This window comes from Periplaneta americana, chromosome 6 (assembly GCF_040183065.1).
Source record: "Periplaneta americana isolate PAMFEO1 chromosome 6, P.americana_PAMFEO1_priV1, whole genome shotgun sequence".
In the NCBI taxonomy this organism is placed as follows: domain Eukaryota; kingdom Metazoa; phylum Arthropoda; class Insecta; order Blattodea; family Blattidae; genus Periplaneta; species Periplaneta americana.
The window spans coordinates 609,038-623,745 of record NC_091122.1 but is presented as its reverse complement, the minus strand read 5'-3'; the positions used below and the strand labels follow the sequence as shown (position 1 = coordinate 623,745).

The following is a 14,708-nucleotide window of genomic DNA, read 5'->3' as shown; positions in this document are numbered from 1 at the left end:
TTCGCCTCACAAAAATTGTATCTTTTGATTATTCAAAAGCACAAAATAGTAGTTTAATGGCTTAATCATAAATTATTTCTGCCCGCATTCATAAGATGCTGTACTCTCTTTTATCAATTTCAGACAACAGCACCGAATGAAATACCAACCAAGTTTCTTTCCGATGCTGACGCTATTAAAACCACGTGAAGAAAATACTTCAATTCCCTACCGACACGTCAGACAGCATTCTTTATACTTACAGAAAATACAAGGAATAGCTGGGAAGCCTTTTGCAGCATATTAATGCTTGTCAAATTTTAAAACGATCCCAAAACATTAATGTAAATACTTGTTGCAATTTTCCTCATGAAACTGGGGTTTCTTTAAATAAACTTCTTTTCAGAGCATCACTTCTGAAATAATAATAATAATAATAATAATAATAATAATAATAATAATAATAAACAGGATTACAATGTAAACTACATCTTCCTGTATCCAATGTGTTTAAATTCTTATCTTCTTCCTCCATTCTTCTCTTGTCTCCCAATCCCGTTCTTCCAAGCCTCTCTCCTTCATTCCACTTCTTATATCGTCCATCCAGGTTTTCCTTGGTCTTCCCCTCTTTCCTCTTCCTGGCGGAATCCATTCGAAAATCTGTCTGGGCAATCTTGTTTCCGCCATTCTACGTACGTGACCATACCATTTCAATTGCTTGTAGCTAACGAAATCTAACAATGTAGTATTAAATAATAATAATAGTAATAATAATAATAATAATATTATTGTTATTATTATTAGTATTATTATTATTATTATTATTATTATTATTATTATTATTATTATTATTATTGTTATTATTATTTATTCTTGTGAAGTTAAGGCCATCAGACCTTCTCTTCGACAATTAAAGTAAAAATTTAAGAAAATAACTATGGGAGCGAACGTTTCAATCTTGGTGCTCTTTAAATCAGAAAGGAAACTGCGTCATCCTCTACATAAGGAGTTCACTTCCGCCAATAAATGGATCCGACAACCTGATCACCTTACTAGCAGTGAATAGAGACTGACTCTTAAAATGACAGTTAATGTCCTCTACGTGCTTTACCAGGAAGTCCGAGACGGAAAACTCTGTCGTCCTTGTGAGACTGAAACTCTAGCCAACGTTTTGGTCCCACTAGTCACTGTAGTCCATGGGATCTCCCCTGTCGGCGAATTGGCATGCTTGAAATTCCACCAGGCTCGAGGCACAGGAGAAATAGCCTGTTGAAGTCCACGCAGAAAAATGCATGATTTAAGGGCCCGCAGTTCCATACTATTTGGAGAAACATCACCTCCATTGAAGTTATGAGACACAATACCTGGCCTCTTTGTCAGTAAGTTCTTCATCCCTTGTGCCATCAGAGAATCGCTTGCCATTTAAAGTGTCATCTGTACTTCGTATCGCAACATGAAGAACTTTTGTTCCAATGTTTAATCTGTTTGTTGAATTTGTTTATTTTCTGTTGTTTTCCTGTTCTTAACATTTCAGTTTTTGTTCATTTACTATGTTTCTCATTTGTGACCTTATCTGTTCTCTTCTTTTAGTTTCACATTTCTTTTTGCTGTGTGTATTATGTATTTTTATAATGACAGTTCCATAGTGGGAAAACTAATAGTTTTTCTTTCTTATAATAATAATAATAATTTATTTATTTATTATTTTATTTATTTATTATTAATATTTGTGTGCTGAACAACAGCCAGAGGCCAATTATAGTTCAGCACAATACACAAACAGAAGATACAAAGGTGCAAAACAAAAATAAATAATATCTTAAATAACAAAAACATACATGAATAAAATTGAGTACAAACAGTAAAAACTAATAATCAAAACGAACTAAACCTTAAAAAGGATCTAAATTGTGCCCATGCAAATTGGCATATTTTATGCATCTACAGACTGGAGAAAGTGATTTTGAATTTCGGTTATAAAAATTTTTTTGAAATCTTAAACCTTTTGTAGGAATACGAAGGCTGATATTGTTTATGATAGACTCACAATCAATATCACCCTTGATAACTTTGCAAAAAAATTGATAATCAAGATTTAGACGTCTAGCATAAAGGCTACAACAGTTAAAATATTTACAGGTAATATCATAGTTAAAGTCAGTGGAATTGGGTATATATCGAAAAGCACATAAGGAAATAAATTTTCTTTGAATATTTTCCAATTTAACCGAATCGGTTGAAGTAATGGAATTCCAGGCTACAGATGCATATTCAAGTTTAGAGCGAACCAAAGTAAAGTATAGAATTAATAGTGACTCAGGAGCAGAAAAAGAATAGGTTATAGAACTTATTAAACCAAGCATTCTTATTGAATGATTATAAATATATTGAACATGATCGTGAAAGTATAATTTAGAATCGAATAGTACACCAAGATCTTTTATAGAATTTTTCCTAATAATACAGGCGTTATTAAGAGAATAATTAAATTTTATGGAAGTAGTTTTTCGAGAGTACGAAATGACAAAAGTTTTTGTTTCATTAATTTTCATTCCATTAATGTCAGACCATTATAATAATAATAATAATAATAATAATAATAATAATAATAATAATAATAATAATAATAATAATATCAGCAATTCCACATTCAGAAATGGACACAAACCAGCGCGCGTTACTCCCTTTCTATTAGCATTATCTCGCAGAATTTAGTCAATGGTCCGTGAAGAGACGTGAGCATGACGAACTGCGCCAGGGAGGTACGCAGCACGCCACGCAGTCGATGTTATTTTGGGCTCCACTGAACACGGAAATAATTCAACAAAATCATTGAAGTGACAATGACAACTTTCACGAGCACAAGAAAGGTAAATCGCATTCCTGTTTTTTTTTCCCTAGAGTATTGCCAACAAAGCCTTGAGCGATCGTCGAGTCGATTGCCTCCTTGCGCGCTCAATCATTCGATTGTTTTGAGGAAAATCCAGGTTGTGATGCAACAGTCGAGGTGTTTTCAAGATAGCTGTTTTCTTGATAGTGTGTCGCAATAATACGATGAATTGTACAGAGATTAGGAAGTTGATCTGCTTTATCTCACACGCTGCGCTGCACTGTCTGCATTCTCTCAAACTGCTTCCGTTTCAATGGCGGTGAATTCAAAATAATGACGCCGCAATCTAGCGGATACCGCGTTAGCTCTTGGTTCCGAGGTTACTGGGTTCAAACCAGGCCGAGGGGGATACATTTTAAAGGTGGTAAAATACTCGAAACAATCTATTACGGAATGTGTATAGTTATGATTCATGTAGGCAGAATACCGCGTAAGTATTTATGCACGAAGACGAATTAAAACACATGTTTTTATTGATGGCACAAGAGTAGGTAAATAAATAAGTACATAAAAAGATATGTCCCCTGGACCAAAAATAAATAATTCCATAAAGCAATAACAACATATGTATTTACGCGGTATTCTGAAGTCATTCCAAAAGTTGTTTTATAATTTTTGCAAATACAATCATGAGTTCACAGAAACAGCTTGTAAATAAATTACAATTGGCAAGTTATGTAATAATAAGAACAAAACCACCGATTTATAACAAATCCGCTGTTTTATAAGAAATGCAGCGTTTGAAAGGAATTCATTGTTTTATAGGAAATTCTCCGTCTTATATTACGATAGGCCTATATGGATGGTATGCGAGACGAAGAGGAAATCGGAAAAAAAGGAAATTGGAGAATGCTGGGTTTGCAATGAAGGACCTGTCTTGGATAGAAAATAATGAATGAATGAACATGAAATCCGCTGTTTTACAGAAAATTCACTGTTCCATCTAGGCAATGTACTGTTTTATACCAAACTCCTTAGGGCTAATAAAAAAATTAACTTTCGTGTGTAATATTTGTGATATAGCGAATAGCCGATACAGAGACTTTGGAGAACAATGAGAACCCAGAATGGTGAGATCTTCAACTACCGAAGGAGGCAAAATGTGTAACATAGCAGGTCGTCTTGTCCCACTCCCTGAAAGCAGAACAAGACAGATTTCAGGTAATCCAGGCTATCTTCAAAGCTACATGCTGAGGACGAAGTCGGGCAAGTCCTTGGATAGGACAATTTATATAACTGACTTCCTTAGTGGCGATAGCCGTGCTAGCCTGTTCTTGTCATTGTCGTTGTTGGTCTTTTCGTTCTTTCAGCTTACGGCGTACTGGGAGAACATGCCACTAAAATGGCTTCTATCGCAGTGAATCCAACTACTGACCAAGATACCAATAAGTTTGTGAGAAACTAGTAAACAGTAAAATCAACGATAATCTTGATGATGATGATGATGATGATGTCATTCCAAAAGACGTGTGACCTCGCAGTCGGTGACGGTTTTGAAGTCGAGGACTCGATTACTTTTTCGTCCGGCGCAGCAAGGCCTTGTCCAGAATGTGGCCATGTGCCTCTTTCTGCGCTGAGGTCGGGCGAATCACTACCCAACAACATTGGAATTCTATACGACACTTCATCGTTAAAATCTAGCTTTGGTTAAAAACGGTAAATTACTGCGCATAGTCGCGAAAATTTTGTAGCCTACTTCAATTAACAAAAGAATGAATGAGTTAAAATTAGTATCGATGTCTGAATTGGAAGTTCTTTAGACCAAGTCAATTAGGTCACACATCACGACGTGTTTATATTAAGGGAAGATAAAATTTCTGGTGGTTCGGATTACAGTCCACAAATTCAGTTAATGTATCTAAATGAATCTTATGTTGGATAATTTGAATGTATCATCACATTTTTCACTCTTTGCATTCACTTTGACCTTCAATCTGTGGAATATCAAACTCCACGTGTCAAGTGGATTCCGAATTAGTAACGTTCAATTAGCGGAAACTAAAACTCTGTTCAAGGAATAACAAACAGAGGAAAATAGAAAGCGCAAAGATCTATACGGAAAGAGCCGATATTACAAACGCGAACAAGTTAAATGTTTACTTGTTAAAAAAAAAAAAAAAAAAAAAAAACAAATTATAAACTATCAATAATTATTTATCAGATGCTCGCAGATGTCATTTCCCGCCTCGGGTAGAAGTTAATCAAGAGCTACTTGTGATCAAGATTATTCAAATTGTCATATACGGACATTAATTTCTGATAAGCAAACAATTAAATATCCGTCTCCGCACATTTCAGATGCAAAAGGAAGTAAATAATGAAAATAAATTAATTTGATGGAGAGCTAAGAATGTGATGGTTGAAGCTGTGAAATAATTGAACAATGAAACAGCAGAAGAGCGGCTCTTTTAAGTGGCACGGGCCTCTCGGAGGAAGCCAGCTTGTAGTCCAGCGTAGTAATGACCGTCCGAAGAGCAATGAGCCTTTATTTATTGAACTATTTATGTCTTTTTAGTGTTTGTGAAGGTAGAAGTAGATTTAAAAAAATATTTGTTCAAAGACGTGACGTTTGTAGCCATGACTGTTTTGTTCAAGTACTAACGCACCAACGGAATGTAAGAATCTATCGAGTTTTAACCAATCAAAGCCAAGTATCAACTGCAATCTTGTTGATCTGATGTGCATTTGTTTAATATCTTGTCGCACCTGATGTTCAGATGTGGGCCGTGATAGCCACCGTCTGCCAATCTGGCGCGGGTTTGATTCCCGCTTGGGCTGATTACCTGCTTGGATTCTTTCCGAGGTTTTCTCCAACCGTAAGGCGAATCCTCGGCCTCATCTCGCCAAATACCATCTTGCTATCACCAATTCCATCGACGCTAAATAACCTAGTAGTTTATATAGCGTCGTTAAATAACCAAGTAAAAATAATATGTGATGGCTATACTAGCAAATGTAAATACCGGTATTAAAAATATCGAAACAACTTCAGAATACCGCGTAAGTACATATTATGTTATTTCATTATTGAATTTGTATTTATTTTTCGTCCAAGGGACATCTCTTTTTTATGTAGCCCAATTATTTTTATCTATCCTTTTACCGTAAAAAGCATGCCTTTTTAATTATTTTTAATTTGCACAGTCTTTGTACATGAATACTTACGCTGTATTCTGAAGTATAGCGAAAATATCTTAATTTACAATATAAGCTCTAGAATAAAGATAAGAAGCTAAAACCGGCCGTAACCCTGAGGGAAATCAAGAGCAACTGTACAGAGAAGTTTATGAAGCAGTCATTTCAGGAAAAATGCTTACCTTTCATTCGCTGTTTGTTTTTCTGTGCAAGGGAAATAGGCATACAAGTTTTTGGTCCAGGGAAAATAATTTTTTTTTATTCGTTGATCAAACACATTAGGCCTTCACAGTCTGATAGAGCGGTTTCTGGAAGAAACGGATTTCACAGGTGGATTTATTGCTATAGAAATAGGGGGAATCCGTTTCAAACAGCATTTATTCTGCTGATGAACTGAACACTTTTTGATTCGATACTTCTCAGTTTTTATGTATCGGAAAATTTCCAGTAGGCCTACCTAACTGACAAGATAAAATCGGAATCTGTTTAGAATTTAATAGCTAATTGTACTGCAGTTCAAGAGCTACGTATTTCGCAAATGAACTCAAATTTTATGGACACTGTAACTTCAGTTTTAAATCATTAACATTTTCAGTTTCGTTATGACAGATCAACATTTCGTTACGTACACATCTTCTGCATCGAAAGGAGATAATATGTAGGTCAGAGATATTTCTGCGGAGTGGCTGTACTTTTGCGGTAATGAGATGATAGCACTGCATGTTTCTTAGCAAGGTATTTAATCAAAATGTATCCGAGTGTTGTGTCAACATTTGACAGCGGATTGTAGTCTAGTTCCTTGAGGATTACGTAAGATCCTTATCACGCGGCCTTGAGCTGCTTCCAGACGATTGCTGATAAAAATCTCAGGTATGGATGTGCAAATGTCATATGCCTCGCGAAAATACCTACTCGATTTTGTCGGCTTGGGTTCGTTCCCCGGCTGGAATTCTTCGGTTTCCGCAGTCATCGTCACAATAGAGACAACGACAATTTAGTTCCTAGGAACGAATCTAATCGGAGGTTGGGAGGATGTTTACCGTCATCCCTGTAGTTAAAAAGAACAGCAAATGACGCTACCATAAAGCGTACCATAAACGCACTTTATTTTAAGTTTACTGAGCATGCATAGAAATATCCGGATCTGACGGGAATTGCTTGTGACATTCAAACCTTCCTTGTTATTTCACATTAATTATTTTTATTCTATTTATATTACTATCTCTTTAAAATTATTTTAACTGTCAAGTTTATCCCGTGGACGGATAACTTTGGCAGTGGCGCTACATTCACTTTGATTGTCATGGAGATGGTTGTTACGGAGTTAATAAATACATTTGTAATAAAGTGATACAACAGGCAGGTTCATTTCTTAAATCATAACTGTATAATTCAGAGTTCCTTTAACCAATTATATCAACATCTCATCTGAAAAAGTATTCAATTTTGTTGCAGATGACGCCATTATAAACAAAACACATACGCATTCCAGTAACGTCGCGCGGTAAAAGTTAACTCAATTTCAACTTTCGTCGCGTCGCGATCTGCGTCGTGACGTCATGGAATTCTCATTTCCTATTGGGCCATAATTTATATAATGTCGCGTCGCGTCATTGTAAACGATGCATAACTCAGTAGGATAACTTTGGCATGTAAATACGCTTTTAATAATATTAATCATTGCGGTACGTTCTATATAAGCATTTTTTTTTCATAATAACTGAGGTGCAGTATATACATACCGGTAACCAATAGAATTATTGCAAATACTGAAGACATTATGAACATAAAAGTGTTCCAAAAATAAAATTAACACAAAATTATTTAACCTTTATTTATAGTCGCTTCAACTCCTAGGTCATATCGCGACTGTTACTGTTGTTCTACTATTTCGTGGTAATTGGGGTTCAATCCGGCATTCGTCTTTACTTAACTAAATGTTAGTTATATTCCATCGAGGAAAACCGCGGAGAAAATTCTCGACTAGATTGGTCGGCACCGGGATCGAACCCAGAACCTCCCGAATGTGAATCCAGTTTGTTACTACCGAGGCATCTCCCCGATGACCTATTATTACTTAGTCAGAATCAAAGCAGTTGGGGCTAGATAGCAAATCCAGGGAAAACACTGCACACACTGAACCCAATCAGGATTTTTGTATTTACCCAAAGGCAGGAACTTCTTGGTGCCTGCCAGAGGTTGAACCATGTGATCCTGAAAGTTACTCGGGGTCATCTTCGCTTTCAGAAAGCTACAGACTCAGATTCTGTCCTGGAATTATTGGCACTTTCTTCCTTCGTTTTCTTTTGTTTTCCTGGTCTTAGCTCTCAATATCTGCAGCTTACGACACTCTTATCAAGTGACCGTCCTTCGATATCAGGAATTCCATCTAAAACCAGTGATGGATTAAATGGGAGAACCCCAGAAACATAGTTGCCAAGTATTGTAATATTCGTTTTTGTGGTTCCGATAAGTTAAAATTCACAGATTTTATTCACATGAGTGTACAGTACATTGATGTGAATAAAAATTGTTTCCAAAGTTTTTCCTATGTATGCCAATGTTACTCCCAGGGTTGCCAGATATTCTCATCAGGACAGGTGATGATACTTCGTTTCTGAATTAATTCAATTTGCAATACAGCTGATTTTATTCATTTTATGCATTTCAACCAATTTACTAATTATGCCTAAACTTTTAGTTTTTCCACAGTGTTCCTAGACTATGAAATTTCCTTTGAATTATTTATATAGTCTGGAAAAATGTCACATTGCTCCCTGTTCTATTCAGAAGGAATGCACGATACAGTGTTTAAATTCTGTCGATAATAAATAAACTTCCAAAGAGACTAAATAATAAAGGTACTGTATAATACCTAATACATACTGTAGTATTATCGTTTTTATTTCAATACAACCCGATAGGAGGTGCCAGACGACATTGAACATAGGTTGGACAAGGTCTTTAAAAATGGAGGAATTTTATTAAAAATTTATAGAAATGAGCAAAAATTGTATTTTCTTTACATTCTGGAACAATATAACTCATTACAGGACACACCATTAAAATCCAAAACAATCTGGCAACCCTGGATACCCCTGCTTGCCAAAGCTCCCCCAGTAATTCAGTATTACATGACTCTGCAGGAGGCGCGATGCGGCTTCGTGGTGGTGCTGATGTCCATATATTGGATGACGGAGGCCGTGCCCCTGGCCGTCACCTCCTTCATCCCCGTGGTGCTCTTCCCCCTGCTGGACGTGCTGGATACTGAGAAGGTGTGCAACGCCTACCTCAAGGAGACCAACATGATGTTCATAGGTGGGCTGCTGCATTTAGAGCGCGTTTGCCTACTGATCTGTTCGGGCTGATTATTTGGATGTGTTTTTCCGAGTTTTTCCCCCCAACTGTAATGCGAATGTCAGATCATTTCATGGCGAATCCTCAGATTCATCTCGTTATAACCAATTCCATCCATACTATATGATAAGGAGTAATTAAAAGGTTCCGGTACGTCAAATATTTAACTTTGGACAAACATTCGTCACGTCTAGAGGATGAAAATACGTTAGGCCTATATGAAATGCTTAATTTCCTTGTTAGAACTCTTTTCTACATTGTATGACAAACAAGCATTTAAATTGCTGTACCTATAGAGAAGATTCAACAAATTGAAACATCGGACAGACGGTCCTAAAAAGTTTTGTAGTCGCATGTGCTAAAAACAGTTGTGAGCCAAACATAATAATGATTGAGAAATCAGTAAATTCGGTTTACACACTTTGTTGGGAGTGTGTGGGCATGGGTACCCCAGCTGGCTATGGAGAGAGTATTTCTTCATTTTTATGGAACAGTTACAGTATACTGCTGGGTGTCGGTTTGTTGCACCATGGTGTTTGAGTAGGAGAGGTTATGGAATGCACTTCACTACATCTTGCAACCCCCCAAGCAATTGTAAACTATGAAAAACAAAGCACTAGTGATGGTTTTTGCTTGCAGGTGGTCTCATCGTGGCCATTGCTGTGGAGCACTGCAATCTGCACAAACGCATTGCCCTCAAGGTGATCCTCACCATCGGCACCAGCCCTGTCAGGTATGCAGACGCCTGCTTTAAAGCATGAATTCTATTCGGTAGAAAACTAGCTACAAAACTCATACTTACAGACAAACAAACAGCTGATGGATTTTCCATACGACATAACGGCTTAAGACAAAATTATTACAGCAAGAAAACTCAATGTTTGTAACCCATCGCTTGATCACAACTGCTCGTGATCCCTTCAGAAAGAATCTGAAAATCTGCGAGTGAGATCTTTTTGTGTTTTGTGTGTCCAGGATCTAAGCTTTGATTTTGTGAATGAGTTTTGAAAATAAATCGTGTGAAACCTCAGATACACCCACAAACAGAAAGTTATATTACAGAACTACTGAGAGATATATTACGAAGAAGTTGCGTCGCTTGTAAGAAGTGAAAATTACGCGCTGAGATTAATGCTGAATATGAAATCGTAAAACATAAGGCAAGAAAGGTGAAGATAAAACCCCTTCTTTGTTACAATGAGAAACAAAGGCAACCAGTACAGATTGGTTGTGTACAACATTTCCAGTTACGTGTAGTGAGATAAACCAAGAAACAATTGAATATACACAACAGGTACCATTTCCCTTGTCTACTCGTGGCATCAGAGATGTAAATGCAATGAAACTTATCCTCTGGTTGGATCTTTTTTTAATTTCCATTGAGATAAAATTTTAGTTTGCTTTTGTCATTACTGAAAAGTAATAATGATATACAAGGAAAGATTTTCAGTCATTCATTGGCGTGTTTCCGTCTCTGGATAATTGATTCTGTTAGTCAGTGACTGATGCCAAATCTGTAAAAGACAAGCAACCATCTATCTACTGTACATTCTTCTGCACGCAACGAAATCTACAATTGCGTGGAAGTGTACGATCTTTTTTGGTTCAGCAGTTTTATTAGTTTGAGAAGAAGCAACTTTGTTTTTATAGCAGACTCTTCTAACCAACCTGAAACTGAGACTTGTAGATGTTAAGTTATTTATCATCTTCTTCAGAGAATTGTTTCTTCCACAAGATGCCCCTGTCAAGTATTGTTAAGAAGAACAATTTATTATTGGTCTCCTGAGTTGTCATTTGCTGTGACAGTAAGCTGAAGCTAGTACAAATTTAGATGACGAATTGAGATATTTTAGGCTTGCAGTTTGTAGCTGCACAAGAGATTTCCACTTGCAGAAATACAGGGTTGTTTCTGATCTCTGATAACGAATTTGAATGACGTCATGTGCGTCAGGAATCACACCGACAGCTGAATTTTGGCGAGAGGTGACAGACCAGTAGTGAGTAATTTCATAATCAGGGTGCACGGTGTATCACAGTAGCAATGCCCAAGAAAATCGAGTCTTTTGGGAGGGTTTGACCTTCAAATCCTTTCACATGTGATCTGTCACGGTTGAATTGGCAGCATGTTTACGAGTCCACTTAACTGGAGATCGCGTTACTGATTCTTCACCAGTTACCAAACGTGTGGATGGTGCATCCTATTGTACAGTCTTCTGTTCCCAGGCCAGTAATGTTCAAAGTCGGTCATAATTTGTGCAATTGTTTGTCCAATATCGTAAATCCACTCTGAAGTCACTAAACGCTCTTCAATGGAGAATATGCTTAAATCCGCCATATTTTTATTCACTGCTCGCTTGTTTGATAGTTACCACTGCTTGATTATGATTGTTATTGTCTGAATGCCGAATGTAGGATATGTTATATGATCCACGAATATACCGAAGACAATTATATCCAGGGGTATGTATACTGATTTTTCGTCCTGTCTGTACTACATGCAGCCACATTGCTCTCCATCTCAGGGTGTTTTCTTTCAAGTAGGAGAGGAGAGATTTCAGACAGTGACGTAGCCAGGTATTTAAGATCGAGGGGGGGGGGGGAATTTTGGAAACATCACATGACAAACTTGCCCATAGCTTACATGCAACATGTTATTGTGTAATTAGACTCCCTAAAGTTGTTATAAAGCAAACTTCATTCTCCGTTGTTACAGACTACATCAACAGAAGACGACCCTAAATAAATGTAGTTATTGTTGGGAATGGTAGCTTCATAATTTCTTTGAAAATCATCGATCAATTAAAAACATCCTGTCAGCAGAAATATAAAGGATTTGCCATTCTAAATGTTTATCATTGTCGCTAGAAACAGTCCAACAATATTTTTATTTTAGTATCGTACTCGCAACGCTAATGGTGGATTGTTTCTTCGTGCTTTAAATCTAATATTTAAAAATATATTTTAAGAGATGGGGGGACTTCAGCCTGTTGCCTAAGGTACTGTGACGTAACTTTGCAGACTGCTGCTGGGCTTCATGGTGACGACGATGGTTCTGTCCATGTGGATCTCCAACACGGCCACCACCGCCATGATGACGCCCATCGTCAAGGCCGTGCTGGACGAACTCAAAGCCGTAAGCACACATTTCCTTATGTTGCTAGGGTGAAAGTGTTCTGGCTTCACAAAAATCGATTTAGAATTTTCACGAAATTACGAAAATTACATTTTCAGTGCCACTGATACCGAAATAATTTTGGTTTTACATAAACTGTCTACATACAGCTTTTTCCCCCCCTGAATAATAGTTCGAATTTTCAATACTTATAAAGGAGAGATGGTAGATTAAATGCGAAATGTGCCCAAATATTGACAAAATAAGTAACTTTACACTTAAACAAGTTGTATGTGATAGCAGATGATTGCGACTGAGTAACAGGATGGGTCAGGATCAAATCACATCTCATCATTTGGCATGTTCCTGAATCTTCACAAATTCACTGTAACTTCACTGCATGTGTTGCTTTGCTTATTTTTTTTAACTAGAAATGCACGTGTTAACACTTGACGACATTGAATTTCTACCACCAAACTTTCCATTAAAAATCTTCCATCCCAAAATGCTAGAAAATGCTAAATTCCAACATTAAAGGTGCTATAAAATACTGAATTTGCAAAATTTTTAATTTTAAATTGCTAAAATCTACCTTCTCTACTTACAAGCCAATTCAACAGTAAATTACGTATTTGAAATATCAAAACTGTGCTTGAACAATAAAGAAATTACGAGTATTTAACAGAACGGCAGTTACCAAATCTACAATCAGCATTTCCTTCTTAATTCTTCCGTAAAGAAGATACATTTCCGAATGAAAGAGCATGCTGCACGTGGCTCAAAGCGTTAATTAAATGATATAATTAAAAAGAAAGAACCAGAAGAGGCGGGTGATCCTGTTGCAACCTGTGGCCGCTCTGGTAGCACCCCCCCCCCCCCCCCGCTAAAAGAGAGTTGGCAGAGGTGGCGAAATAGGCTGCCACCACGCGACTACGAGTATTTGAAATTTGAATTTTTGTTCAGGTACCTACGATTCATTTTATTTACCTTCATTTTATTTCTTACACCATTTTCACATTCTTATTTATTTTCATCCTTCATTCGTTCATTCATTCATTGAGTGTTCTGCCCAAGGGCAGGTCTTTCACTGCAAACTCAGCTTCCTCCGATCTTTCCTATTTTCTGCCTTCCTCTTTGTTTCGTATTTCAGCCATCTTGAAAGGAATGGCAATTTGGTCTACGTATGTTTTTTTTCACTTGGCGGCGCTGTGAGCTAAAAGTATACTTGGAACCCCTTCAAACTACGAAGGCAATTCAGAATTGTCGATATAACGAGGAAACACGCCCCACAGTTACCGACAGTTCGCAGCCAACCTGTGACCTGCTGTGACGTTGGTCAGTGCCGCCCGCGATGATGAGTGGCAGAGGTCAATTGTTGGAGTCACCGAGCAGCTGTAGACAAGTGCGCAGCGCGGCAGCGAGTCGCGCACTGTGCAAGTTGCATTTCGCGCACAGCACAGGATCTCTGCTTGCCCCACGGCCTATATTCGTTTTTGCGAGTCTTTGTTATTGAAGTTTATGAGTTTCAGCTGATCCAGTTGAATCTAGTTGAACACTAATCGCACATCATTTGCGCTAGCTGACCACTGGCCTTGAAAACCGTGTCCATAGGATGCTTGTACCATCATCCCAGTAATTGAGAGAGTAACTGGACAAGTAGACAAACAAAGGCCCACGATTACATATCTTGTTCCTGCGTTGTTTTGCCCTACTTCAGTTACTGACCACCTGTCTCATTAATATTTCATTGTCTCCAGTGTTTACACATGCTCCCTGCTGCGTGCCTATGGGTTACTTACATATTAACAGCCTCAAGAATAAAGGGGATGGGACCCTTGCATCCCTCTGCAATAGGTTTGCTCAAACATTTGCGACTACAGACTTCTTGTACCAAATTGTTTTGCTTATATTGTTATATTGCATGCCTGTGTTTCTTGTTTATCATCTTATACAAAGTGTTAGTCCTCTGATTGAGGTTCTGGCTGATATGTACATCTCACTTGACGATATGTGTCAGAGGAAGAACAATTGTTTGTATGCATCTGAAGTCTGATTAGTGTAATATGTAGCTAGTCAGCGATGTATCCATTGGAGGGAAAAAGGAACTGGCCACCCTATCCCATTATCTCCTGGCCTAGTTGCCTCATGACTGATGCCTTATTGGCGTTACTTATGAGGTTCAAACCTGTCTTTGGACAGTCGACGAAACAACGAAGAATTATGATATTGCAAGAG

The 14,708-nt window shown here is 37.5% G+C and overlaps 1 protein-coding gene across 1 annotated transcript in view; it reads left to right on the top strand.

Moving 5' to 3' along the window:
* The window catches only part of LOC138700849 (protein I'm not dead yet-like), a 33,347-nt gene that overhangs the window by 7,002 nt on the left and 11,637 nt on the right, over positions 1–14,708 (top strand). The window contains exons 2-4 of the mRNA XM_069827207.1: positions 9,151–9,322; positions 10,001–10,094; positions 12,380–12,494. Of these exons, the coding sequence (XP_069683308.1) occupies positions 9,151–9,322; positions 10,001–10,094; positions 12,380–12,494 (381 nt within the window). The remainder of the gene's footprint in view (positions 1–9,150; positions 9,323–10,000; positions 10,095–12,379; positions 12,495–14,708) is intronic.